Here is a 13,227-nt window from a genome sequence, read left to right on the forward strand (position 1 = left end):
TGAGCAAGAATGTGGCAAGTTGGAGAAAGACCCCTAGGCAGCAGTGGCCAGAGGGGTTGGGGCAAGGTGGAGAGCCAAAGGAAGCCTGTGGTGATTCTGGGCAGCCCCCTTCGGGGTCATTGCCTCACTGGTCTGCTCAGAAAGAGCAGGGCCAGTCACAGACTGCTAGAGCTAGAAGGCACTTTATAACTCACCAAATCCTACCCCCTCATTTTCTGGATGAGAAAATAAGAGCTCAGCAGAAAACAACTTCCTAAAGCTTCACTGTAAGCTAGTCAGAGTCAGGGCGGGCACTCACAGCTCCAGATTTGGAGCTGTGCTTCTTAGCAGCTTTGTAAAACAGGCAATGTTTGGGACAGTCGAGTAAAGGCTGTAAACACAATTTGAGAGGAATTGATGTTACTAATGTCACTAATCCTTAAATTCCCACACCCTACGGTTTCCCCATCAGCCCCCATCCCCTCAAGACCTGGGTCCTCGTTTGCCAGGTCCTCCACAGCAGTCCACCTCTTCTCCCCACCAAGGGTGCAGGCAGCATAGCAACAGGACGCAGTGGGAACTCAGCAGTTCAGCCTCTACTCTCCCACTCATGAGGGGCACCCTCTGGCATGTGACAGATGATGACTTCTGTTTAAAGCATTTGGGTGACAAGGCTCATTACCTTATGAGGTAGCCCACTCTAATATTGGACATCTCTAACAGGTAAAAAGTGACTCCTTTGTTGTGAGCTAAAATGAGTTTCCCTACATTTCCATAGATCATTTTGGTTCTCCACGGCCACACAAGGCTAAAGTGTCTATTACAGATCAGTCCTTTAGTTGAAGGCAGCTCAGGTGCCCAGGCCTTCTCCAGGGGTGCCAACCTGGATTGACTTCCAGTTAATCTGATAAACGAATCTGCATTGCTGTCAAACAGTTAGAGGGATAGAGAGGTGGGAAACATTTTGTCTATGGAGAGGCAACCATTTGGGGCCAAACTGGAACTGGGGAAGAGGTCTCTTGGGTGAGCAGTGCTCATGACAGTGAGTCTTGAAAGACCCCATTCCCTAACCTCTGGCACCTACCCAAAGTGATCCTGTGAATAGTAACCAGGTAGACCTAGGGAAGTTTCATGCATTTTCTCTGTATCTTCAGGGAAGAATTTGTTCTCTTTTACTCTATTCCACTAAATTCAATCAATAACTCTTCATAAATAATTTATTGTCATTAGGATCCTAAGTGCCGAAGACAAAAGGCCTAAACTGGCCCTCAGGACATGAACATTTTAGAAAGTTCCATTCTTAATGTTTTAAATTGGGGAAAAATAATCTATTATAAAGGGGCAAAGGACAGGATAAAACCACAGAGGACTCAGCATGGGGACCTCATTCCCTGTGACTGAAGTGTCATAAGAAAAGGATAGAGTTGGAGGAAGAATGGCTTGGGAGGAGTCACTGCAAGAGATGATCCTCTTTCCAGCGCTGCATTTGGAAGGCTCAAGAATGGCTGCTCTTCCTGAAGAAATATCGAAATGGGAAGAGAGAGCTGCAAGAATGAGAACAGAGTAGGCTGAGACTCTATGAGGTCTCCTTCCCTTCTCCCCATTTCCCATTAGTGCTTCACTAGCTAGGGCATTTTTGCTCTGGGGAACCATTGAATGGAAATTCAAGACTGGAATAGCATTTGAAAAGGTACCCAAATTAGATTATACTCAGGAGGGGGAAATAAAGAAAAAGAATTGCAATGGGATGGCAGAGAGAGAGACATTTGCTAACTGTCCTCTGCAAACACAACCTAGATTCAGAGGGGAGAATGCAAATGTTTGGTAACCAAATCATCTGAATGGCTCAAGTAAACTAAGAATAGACTTTGTTCAAGTTAATGTTTTTGTTTGGTTGGTTTTTTTGAGACACAGTCTTGCTCTGTTGCCCAGGCTGGAGTGCAATGGCACGATCTCAGCTCACTGCAACCTCTGCCTCCCAGGTTAAAGCAATTCTCCTGCCTCCGCACCCCCTAGTAGCTGGGATTATAGGATTGTGCCACCACATCTGGCTAATTTTATTTTATTTTATTTTATTTTATCTCGGCTCACTGCAACCTCTAACTCTCGGGTTCAAGAGATTCTCCTGCCTCAGCCTCACCACCACCTCCCAGGGTCAAGCGATTCTCCTGCCTCAGCCTCACTCCCAAGTAGCTGGTATTATAGGCATGTGCCACCATGCCCAGCTAATTTTGTATTTTTAGTAGAGATGGGGCTTCACCATGTTGGCCAGGCTGGTCTTGAACTCCTGACCTCAAGTGATCTACCTGCCTTGGCCTCCCAAAGTGCTGGGATTATAGGTGTGAGCCACCCAGCCTGGCCCAAGTTAATGTTTATGAGCTTAGCTTTATCCTGGACACATCAGGGTGGAGGTGGGTTGTGTAAAAATAAGTAAAACACGTCTTTATTAAATGCACAATTAGGGATTTTGTTCTTAATCTCATTTCCATCATCTATCCTAGACATAAGTGAGAAGCCTCTGTGAGTAATCTGCTTTCTTTTCTATTCTAATTTCCCTGAAAGACTCAGTGAGCCACTCTGAGCTGGATCTTGAGTCTGATGGCCGCACAGAAGCTGTCTTACCTTAGAAACCCAACGAAGCCGCTGGCTGCTCGCTCCTTAGGTGGAGGTGAGTTGTGCTGCAGGGGTGGGACAATTCGCCCTGGCAGGCTGTGCCCCCACTCAGAATCTGTAAGGAAAACAATCAGGCAGGAGCAAGATGTTTGTCCATAGGCCGTTTTCATGTGAGTAGAAGGCAAAACACCCAGTATGAGCCAGAGGCAGTCTCACGCCAAGAGTTCTTTAAAGTCAGGTGAATTGTTTGTTCTGACCTTCCCAATTTCATCTCAGCTCAGTAAGATGCTATTCTGACCTCAGAGTATGTTCAGTCAAGCTTCTGGGATATTTACACAGCTCAAGTTCCAGCCATGCACTCCGGCTGGTATGTCTTCACATAAAATGACAAGTTGTTGAAGGACTCATTGGCCTACATCCCTGTTTCTGTGATAACTGCAGTCCACATTGAATCCTCGTGCTGGGTAAAAGATCAGCAAGTAGGGAGGGCAATAGCTCGACATGCATTCCCAGCCCTTGCAAAGCATCCATTTGTAACTTCAATATTAACTCTAATGCCTCAAAGGGAAGAGATCATTCTCCAACAGTACAGAAAAGGGAAACACATCCCTCTCAACATTTCTATAAAGTTTATCACCTCACTCGGAAATGTTTTGAAATAGTGAGAGCATAACTTCACTATCAGAAGCAGAGGAAGGACATGCACTACCTCCCTTCATTCCTTCTGGGAGCTGGGGGGCTTCTATTACTCTAGGACAGGCCCCCAGACCAGAGGATGGCTAACAAGCACCTCCACGGGAGCAAGGCACATTACCCACTGAGGGCACCCAGACTCAGCTCTGTGCTGCTCTACATATCAGAGAACTACAAGGGAAAGGGTGATTATTAAAGGAGAATAAATGGAAATTTCCCAGGACCTACCTTGTTTCTGGACATCAGTGATATCAGAGGCCAGAGTCTCCTGCAATCCTTGTTGGGTTTTTCTTTCCCTATTCTGTTAAAAAGAAGACCAAGAAAAGTCTTAAACTTTCCTCCTACACTGCCTGGCAACCTGAATGCTATTTGCTGGTGAACTGATTTCACATCAGCACTGGGGCCTGGCTTCTGACTGCCTAGACAGGTTCTATATTTCTTTCCATTTCTTTCCATAGGACTGTCCTTTTTTCTCTTCTTTCTTTTTTTTTTTTTTTTTTTTGAGACTGAGTCTCGCTCTGTCACCCAGGCTGGAGTGCAGTGGCACCATCTCAGCTCACTGCAAGCTCTGCCTCTCCAGTTCACACCATTCTCCTGCCTCAGCCTCCTGAGTAGCTGGGACTACAGGCGACCGCCACCACACCCGGCTAAATTTTCGTATTTTTAGTAGAGACAGGGTTTCACCGTGTTAGCCAGGATGGTCTCGATCTCCTGACTTCATGATCCGCCCGTCTTCGCCTCCCAAAGTGCTGGAATTATAGGCGTGAGCCACCACGCCCAGCCAGGACTGTCCTTTTTTCATCTCAACATCCAAACTACTGTCCCTCTAAAACCATAAGATTTAAGAGCCAAGAATAAATCAAGCTGGGATTATCATCCCATGTTACTGAGTACCTACTATTACCAAGGACAGAACATTGAGGTTTCAGAAATCAGGAGGACCTTAAATTTACCTTGGAGAAATGCATAATCTATGGAGCAAAATGGACATAAACTAAGTCAAGACAGTGTGATGGCCGGGTATGGTGACTCATGCCTGTAATCCCAGCAATTTGGGAGGCCAAGGCGGATGGATCATCCGAGGTCAGCAGTTCGAGACCAGCCTGGCCAACATGGTCAAACCCTGTCTCTACTAAAAATACAAAAAAATCAGCCGGGCATGCTGGCGGGCACCTGTAATCTCAACTACTCAGGAGGCTGAGGCAGGAGAATCGCTTGAACCCAGGAGGCAAAGTGAACCAAGATCGCGCCTTTGCATTCCAGCCTGGGGCGACAGAGCGAGACTCCATCCCCAAAAAAAAGAAAAAGAAAAAAAAAAAAGAGTGTAATAAGACCACCCAACGAATCCATATAGAATGCTGTGGTTGCTGAAAGGACATTAATGGAGCAGGTGGCGTTAGTCAAGGAAGGCTTCACAGGGGAAGTGAAATTTGAATGGAGCCTTGATGGATGAGTGGGATGTTGTCATAATGGGGGTGAGGAGGTGGTCAGTCACAGCAGGGCATTCCAGACAGGGACATGATGTATGAGGGCACAGTGCCATTAAAGAATAAATAGGATCAGCATGGCTAGAGCCAGGCATGGTAGAAACATGACTGTGGCATTAGCAACCAGCACAATATAACACAATCTTATTATTTCTCCATGTGCTGCTACTTTATAGAAATTTCTTTGTACTCTGAAGAGGACATTTTACAACCTGATTCCAGGCCCACAACATTTTCCAGTAAACACCCTGATAATCAGAAATATGGTTATTATATTTTCTTTGGGAATCTCTGCCACTGGCTACTACTCTCTTCACCCAGTCAGAAACTAGGGGCTTTACCCAGCAGTGATGGAGCTCCTCAAGCTGTTTTGCTGGTGAAGAGTTTTTTTTTCTTTTGGGTGTGCAGTTCTGTGAATTTTTTTCCCATTTTTTAAAATTTATTTTTTATTTCAATAGGTTTTTGGGGAGTGAGTGGTGTCTGGTTACATGAATAAGTTTTTTTAGTGGTGATTTCTGAGATTTTGGTGCACCCGTCACCCAAGTAGTGTATACTATACCCAATGTATAGTCTTTTATCCCTCACCCCTTCCCACCCTTTCCCCCAAGTCCCCAAAGTCCATTGTATCATTCTTAAGGCTTTGCAACCTCATAGCTTAGCTCCCATGGCGAAGAGTTCTAGAGCAAGGGGCTGCAGACTGTAAAGGTAGGTTCTGGGAGGCAGAGGCATGGCAAGTCTCTAGAAAAGCTAGGACTAGCCCCCATCCTAAGAATAAACTTCGGATTAGAATGGCAGATATCTTTGAACTAAGCCTCTTCACAAACCGCTCAAATCCCAGACCACATGGGCAGCCACCGAAGTCATATTCCTATAAAAGCAACAGGGAACTTTGGGGAGGAAGGAGACCATTCTTACCTTTTCTATAGAGAGTGGAGATGGAATTTAGAGGGCCAAGCTCTGGTTTCTGGCTTGAGGGAATGATTCTTACAAATTTAATGAAACTATGGTTTGGGGCTTTAATTCTGCTGCATACAGTAGCCCTAATGAAAGCATCTATTAAGGGTGGGAGGAGGAACAGGAGGGCAAAGGCCCTGGGACAGAGGTACAGCCTACCTCTGAACCAGGGAAGAGTCTCCTCACAAGACAGTGTAGCCTTTTTGTGATCTCTCAAAATCTTGAGAGATGTCTTCTCAAGAAAAAGTCTTAAGAGAGGAAAAATATTATAGCTGGAATTCAGACTGAAGGTATCATCTTGGACCTCTATCAGAACATAATACTCTGAAAACCTGATGCAAGACTGTCCTCCGTATGTTCAGGACCAGATCTGTTTAGAAGTGCAGTTCAAACAGATACAGCAAAACAACAACAACAACAAAATGCGACGTGCAGTTACCCTGTTTCATTTCTGGGCCATTCATCTGCTCCCTCCCATTTTTTATCCTTCCAAAGTCTGGATCTCTAGATCTGGGACCTGAAGTAACAAAGGCAAGGGGGTTTTCTCTTCCTTCGCATTCTCCCTAAACACTTCTTATGAAACAGAGGTACATGTTGTATTCTTCTAAGCTTTCCCCACACAGGCTCCCAATGTGTTCAGACACGCACATGCACAGTGACTGTGATCCTACACCCTAACTCCCTGCAAAGGGGGCAGAACATATTAAGCAATGGACCATAGGAGCAAATTCAATTTTTCCAGCTCAAGTGACTTACACTGAGAGTCACTGTGATCACCTTAATTTAGGAGAAATCATCTTCCTGGGAACAGGGTCCATGATGGTGAATGTCTTTGGGCCTTGAGTCAAAATCAATAAACACGTTCCTTTTACTAGAGTTTTTTCTAAAGCCAGAATCAGGTTGAAAAGGTAATTATGTTGAGTAAGAAGCTGTGGGTACTGTTCTTGAGGGAGATGATGTGTCAAACTAAGAATAGGAAGATACAAAGGGTAGAGAGCATGGAAAATGTTCCTTTAATAGTAATTATCTTGGTTGTATAAAGTGTCTTTGTTCTCCAGAGCTTCAAGTACTCCGCATGTACTTTCTCATTTCTTTTTCTTACCCCCTAAAGGATGGGAGGCATAGAAGGGGTTGACTATCTGCCCAAAATCACTCAGTGGGCCAGCTGGCCACAGCACAACTGGGGCCCTGGACTCTTCCCCTGCACACAGAGGCAGAGGTATAAATCCCCAAGGATATACTCCTTCCCCAACTAAATTACAAGCTCCTAGAAAAAAGAAATCAGGGTTTACATATGTTTGTGTGTGCCCCAGCACCCAACACAATGCCTTGTGAGCAAGAGACAGAACAATCCTTTAGAAATGAAAATAACTTCATTTTTCTACTTAAAAATGTTTTACAGAATTCCTGTGATCTTGAAGGTAGTCTCAAGGCTTTTCATGATCCAGTCCATTCGGACTTCTCCAGTAACATTTCTCAGCACTGGACTTTAAGCTATTCTGGGAATCCTTCCCTCCTGGCCACTTTATGCTCCCTTTGTATCCTGTGCTTCCTTCTACCCCTGCACATGACACATCTATCAGTAACTGTCTGCCTAGCTGTACACTGTTGGTGTATCCCTGGTACTTGGCACATAGTAGACACTCAATGAAAATTTGTTGAATGCATTCTGGGCAACATGGCAAAACCCCATCTCTACAAAAAATACAAAAATCAGCCAGGTGTGATGACACATGCCAGTAGTCCTAGCTACTCTAGAGGCTGAAATGAGAGGATCACTTGAGCCTGAGAGGTGGAGGTTGCTGTGAGCCAAGATTGCACCACTGCACTCCAGCCTGGGCAACAGAGTGTGACCCTGTCTCAAAAAAGAAAAAAAAGGCCGGGCGTGGTGGGTCATGCCTGTAATCCCAGCACTTTGGGAGGCCGAGGAGGGCGGATCACAAGGTCAGGAGATCGAGGCCATCCTGGCTAACACAGTGAAACCCCGTCTCTACTAAAAAATACAAAAAATTAGCCGGGCGTGGTGGCGGGCGCCTGTAGTCCCAGCTACGCAGGAGGCTGAGGCAGGAGAATGGTGTGAACCTGGGAGGCGGAGCTTGCAGTGAGCCGAGATCGCACCACTGCACTCCAGCCTGAGCGACAGAGCGAGACTCCGTCTCAAAACAAAACAAAACAAAAAATTTGTTGAATGAATGCATATGTAAATGTTTACTCGATAACTGCTCATGTTATGAGTCCTGGGAAGGTGAAGAAAGTGAGTTGTTTGTGTTTGGATACTTAGGGTCACAGCAACTTTGGAGACATACAGAAAAAAAGAAAGGATCTTTAAGGCATGGATACCAGCTAACAGCTATTTAAAGAGGGGAGAACAAGAAAAAGTCACTATTTTAGAGAATATATAGAAAAGAAGTCCTGAAATGGAGGAAGGGTATCAGATATATGAATATCTAAATGGGAAACATACCCCATAAAAGAAATCTAATTCCATCGGGGCCAGCCCTTCACTGCTCTAGAAGTTTTCTCTTACCAGTTATCAGTGCTGATACATGCCTAGCTCATTTGTTAAAATTAGATGTTCTGGCCGGGCTCGGTGGCTCACGCCTGTAATCCCAGCACTTTGGGAGGCCGAGGCAGGTGGATCACGAGGTTAGGAGATCGAGACCATCCTGGCTAACATGGTGAAACCCCGTCTCTACTAAAAAATACAAAAAATTAGCCGGGCGTGGTGGCACACGCCTGTAGTCCCAGCTACTCGGGAGGCTGAGGCAGGAGAATGGCGTGAACCCGGGAGGCAGAGCTTGCAGTGAGCCAAGATCGCACCACTGCACTCCAGCCTGGGTGACAGAGCGAGACTCCGTCTCAAAAAACAAAAAAACAAAAAAACAAACTAGATGTTCCCAGACTCAGACCCCAGTGTAGATGAAGGCAAAGTTTCCTAAAGGGAAAATTCTATACTGGATCCCACCTCAATTCTATACAGACATATTTTCTTATTTCAACTGCAGAGTACAAGTAGCTTTTTAAGCTGAGAAGAGAGGATTTTTTTTTTTTTTGAGATGGAGTCTCACTCTGTTGCCCAGGCTGGAGGGCAGTGGCACGAACTCGGCTCACTGCAACCTCTGCCTCCTGGGTTCAAGAGATTCTCTTGCCTCAGCCTCCCGAGTAGCTGGGATTACAGAAGCCCACCACCACACTTGGCTAATTTTTTGTATTTTTACAAAAAAAATTCAAGACCAGGTTGGCCAGCCTGGTCTTGAACTCCTGACTTCAGCTGATCTGCCCGCCTCAGCCTCCCAAAATGCTGGAATTACAGGCATGAGCCACCGTACCCGGCAAAGAGAGGACTTTTTAACAAAAAAATTCATCGATGCATGTATTATGCAGTCACTTTGGGATGCGTTGTGACAAGGGCATAATAGTTGAATGTTATTCTGCAGACAGTGAAATCCAAGAATGAGTTCAGTCAATTCAATCTGCACGAAAAACCAAGATGTGCTGGTAACCGGAATCCTGACTTGTAATGGAACAGGAATAGCTAACAGCCTCTAAGGCTCCATTTTAGTACTTACTCTCCTGGTTTCCACAGGGGGCTTCTTTTTGCTGGGTCCTTGGCTGGAAGTCCCTATCTTGGCCCTGAGGTGGGGGGAAAATATGCAGGAAATGTTACTGGCAGAGGCAATATCACTACATTCAAGCAAATGTGGCCCAAATGAATATTTCAGCAGGTTGGCTATTTTTATACTACTCCTGGCTGGCAGAATAAATTGGGTGGCCAAATTTTCTTTGGGTGCTGCTTTACTTCACAGCAGAATCCCAGTTTGAGACACTTAGGGATCTGGGATTTGAGAAAGTGAAAATGTGATTGACAGCAGGTATCAGATTTTGAAATACTTGATTGTGCATCAAAACCCAGAGAAAGGGAAGATCTGAGACCTAATTTGCATGGAAAATTCAGTCGAATGGAACAGAGCAAAGCTTCATACCTCCAAGTACCCTCACATTCCACCTAGCTTGGAAAGGAGCTCCCTACCTCTTCACCTACATGTGCATCTGGAGAGCATGGGGTCAGCTTCCTAGTGGTCTACCTTATTTCTCCTGTATGTCTAGGGGTCCACAGAGTCCCAGGAAAAGGGTAGCTGTTCTCTGTGGGCCCAGGGTGGAAGCATCTTGGGCTAGAGAACAAACCACACCTTGGATTATTCCAGCAGCGTTGTTATTAGCTTTCTAGGGTGCTAATAAGAATGACTGAATTGTCTTACTGACTCATTTTGTCCCTGATAGAAAATTGAAAGAAGAACATAAGTGGCCTCCACAATATGTTAGGGATGTACTCAACATTCCCCCTAATATCACAGCACTCCACCCAATGATTGATACATACCCTCTTGCAAACATTTATATTTTAGTCTGGACTGCATCTTAAGGTTCCAAAAGCTAACTGCTCACTGGGTAAAATAGAATTATATTTTATTTGTTCTTACTCTTTCAAGAGTTTCCCTATGTTTTTGTAAATATTCTGAGACTTCATAAGTCTTGTGCCTTCTGGTGACATTAACATAGTAAGTATTACTGAATGTGCTGAATTCAATTGTTTAGATCAGATTGTATTTCTTCTCAGCCTTCATCTTGAAAAGAAAAATCATACTTTGCTGAAAAAGGGACTGTGTTCAAATTATATTGTAAATATTAACTTGCTCCCTTTCCTTAGTCCACCCACTGTAATAGGCAGATACTGATGAAGTCCTGCAAAAGAAAGTGACTCGCCCAAGGACAGGATCAACCAACAGTAATAGCTGGCAAAGCCTAACTAGGACGCAGGAGCGAGCCTCTCTCCCCGCACCACTGACCCGTCCAGCCCTGGCCTGCTGGGGGAGCTGGGCTCGTCCATGTGTTTTCGTTTCCTCATCACAGCTCCTACTGCTGTCTTCTCAGCTGGGACCTTCAGGAGGAAGCAGATGCCTGTGACTCCTCCTTTCCAGAGTTGCTCACAGTTCATGAAGGCACAGTGAAGAAAACTCCCCATCCTTAAACTGCCAAAGGCAACTTTTAACACCAGCTTTGCAAGTAAGAATAGACATTCTATTACAGACATGGTCTCAGAAATCTAGCCAAGGGAGAAAATACGGTCTTATGTTTACAATTCTGACTGGACCTGGGCAGCAACTGAGGGGCAAAGTAAGGGGAAGAGGCAAGAGCAGGACTTTTTGGACAAAAGAAGGTGATAAAGGCAATTTTCATTTTGTACGGAAAAGGTAAACTTACCAACCCAAGAGGACTGTCAGTTATTGGTTTCCCTACAATAGGAAATTTGAGTGTCATAATAGATTTAAGACTTTTTTTTTTTTCTTTTGATATTAAGTCTCTGTCCCCCAGACTGGAGTGCAGTGGTGCGATCTCGGCTCACTGCAGCCTCCGCCTCTTGAGTTCAAGCGATTCTCCTCCCTCAGCCTCCCGAGTAGCTGGGACTACAGGCACATGCCACCACACCTGGCTAATTTTTGTATTTTTAGTAGAGAGAGGGGTTTCACCACATTGGCCAGGTTGGTCTCAAATTCCTGACCTCAGGTGATCCACCTGCCTTGGCCTCCCGAAGTGAGCCACCAGGCCTAGCCACAATGCTGTTTTACCTGGATTTCTGGCTACTATTTATTTCTTGGAACTGACCCCAGACAAAGACTCCTCATGTGCCCTTCTCCCTTCTACCTGGTACCATTTTCCCTAAAAATAGTGTCTTCAAACTCTCTTCCTCCCGTTTCAGAATGATTGTAATCTAAAGCTAGAAAGGGTTTGAAAAGGGAGGGGACGATCCTTACTAAAAAAGAAAAAAAGTAGAACTTCAGCTACCTGTGACAAATGAAAAGGGGAGATATTTTGAGGCAAGGCCTTTGCACCCCTTTTTTCTTTTTCCTTTTTTGAGACAGAGCTAGCTCTGTTGCCCAGGCAGGAGTGCAGTGGTGTGATCTTGGCTCACCAGAACCTCTGCCTCCCAGGTTCAAGCAATTCTCTTCCCTCAGCCTCCAGAGTAGCTGGGACTACAGGCATGCACCACCACCACGCCGGGCTACATCATATACATATATATATATATATATATATTTTTTTTTTTTTTTTTTTCAGATGTCATCTTGCTCTGCCACCCAGGCTGGAGTGCAGTGGCGTGATCTCAGCTCACTGCAATCTCTGCCTCCCGGGTTCAAGCGATTCTTCTGCTTCAGCTTCCTGAGTAGCTAGGATTACAGGTGCACACCACCACGCCTGGCTAAATTTACTTTTAGTAGAGATGGGGTTTCACCATATTGGTCAGGCTGGTCTTGAACTCCTGGCCTCAAGTGATCCTCCTGCCTTGGCCTCCCAAAGTACTGGGATTACAGGCATAAGCCACCATGCCAAGCCTGCACCCCTTTTCAAATCAAAAGGGTAGGTGTTTACTTGTCCCTCAATCAACAAAAACGCCCATGGCCTTCAGAGAATAAAAATTTGGGCTAGGCACAGTGGCTCATGCCTGTAATCCCAGTGTTTTGGGAGGCCGAGGTGGGAGGATCGCTTGAGCCCAGGAGTTTGAGACCCAACGGTGCAATATAGTCAGACCCGTCTCTACTAAAAAAAAAAAATTAGCCGGGGGTGGTCGCACACACCTATAGTCCTAGCTACTTGGGAAGCTGAGGCAGGAGGATCACTTGAGCCCAGGAGTTAGAGGTTACAGTGAACTATGATCACACCACTGTACTCCAGCCTGGGTGACAGAGTGAGACCCTGTCTAAATAAAAATAAAATTGGGAGATACCTTTAAGACAGCTCTAAGGAGAAAATCATGGAATTCTCTCTAATGGAAGGGTTTATATAATAGTTATCTTTCATTCAGTGATTAAGTCAGGCTTTGTACTTTTCATCTACTAGTATTTATTTAATCCTTTTAACAACTCAATGATATAGGTAGTAATATTATTCTTCACCATTTCACAAGGGAGGCACAGAAAGATTAATTTATCTAACTTCACACAGCTATTAAGTGGCAGGACCACCAGTATTTGAACTGGTCATTCTGGCCTGGAGCACATGATCCTGACCTGTGCACTGTATGACTGGAGCCCAATCTGGTAGCCCATTTCGCCATACCCAGCTGGCACGGCTAAATCATTTTCTTCTCTGCCATCCACATTCACATCATTCCACTTACCAGGTGACAGGTTTTCATGGAACCATTTCATCTCCACGTATAGAGTAAAAACAAATGGGTAGGGGATCAAGATAATTTCCCCATGTTTGAATTTCAGGTGGGAAACTCTCTCCCATTTGCTTTTATCTGGAAAATGGTGCTAAGGAGTAAGGAAAGATGCCAGTATGCATTCCTAAGTACCATTTTAGGGATGAGACTCTCTCTCCTTCCCCTGACCTACCCTCCAAACTGCCTATGGTTTTGCTACTTCCATTTGAGTCTAAAATGTGAGCTGTAGCTCATTTCTAGCCAGAAAAGAAAGGATAGGCTGGGCGCAGTGGCTCA

General features: G+C 45.1%; 1 protein-coding gene across 5 annotated transcripts in view; it reads right to left on the minus strand.

Annotated features, from left to right (window-relative positions):
- Positions 1–1,178: 1,178 nt before the first annotated feature.
- Positions 1,179–13,227, minus strand: part of MAJIN (membrane anchored junction protein) — a 32,968-nt gene continuing 20,919 nt past the window's right edge. Inside the window, exons 6-12 of one of the 5 annotated variants that reach the window (XM_030811152.1) lie at positions 12,904–13,029; positions 10,989–11,020; positions 10,574–10,665; positions 9,296–9,359; positions 3,514–3,586; positions 2,602–2,707; positions 1,179–1,523 (exon numbers count right to left, since the gene is read on the minus strand). In XM_030811152.1, the coding sequence (XP_030667012.1) occupies positions 1,475–1,523; positions 2,602–2,707; positions 3,514–3,586; positions 9,296–9,359; positions 10,574–10,665; positions 10,989–11,020; positions 12,904–12,934 (447 nt within the window). In that variant the 5' untranslated portion in view covers positions 12,935–13,029 and the 3' untranslated portion in view covers positions 1,179–1,474. Of the gene's footprint in view, positions 1,524–2,601; positions 2,708–3,513; positions 3,587–9,295; positions 9,360–10,573; positions 10,783–10,988; positions 11,021–12,903; positions 13,030–13,227 lie in introns of all 5 variants that reach the window. The other 4 variants (XM_030811151.1, XM_030811150.1, XM_003274173.4 and 1 more) reach the window with 4 other exon arrangements.

The sequence above is a fragment of the Nomascus leucogenys genome, chromosome 4, assembly GCF_006542625.1.
Source record: "Nomascus leucogenys isolate Asia chromosome 4, Asia_NLE_v1, whole genome shotgun sequence".
Classification (NCBI taxonomy): Eukaryota; Metazoa; Chordata; class Mammalia; order Primates; family Hylobatidae; genus Nomascus; species Nomascus leucogenys.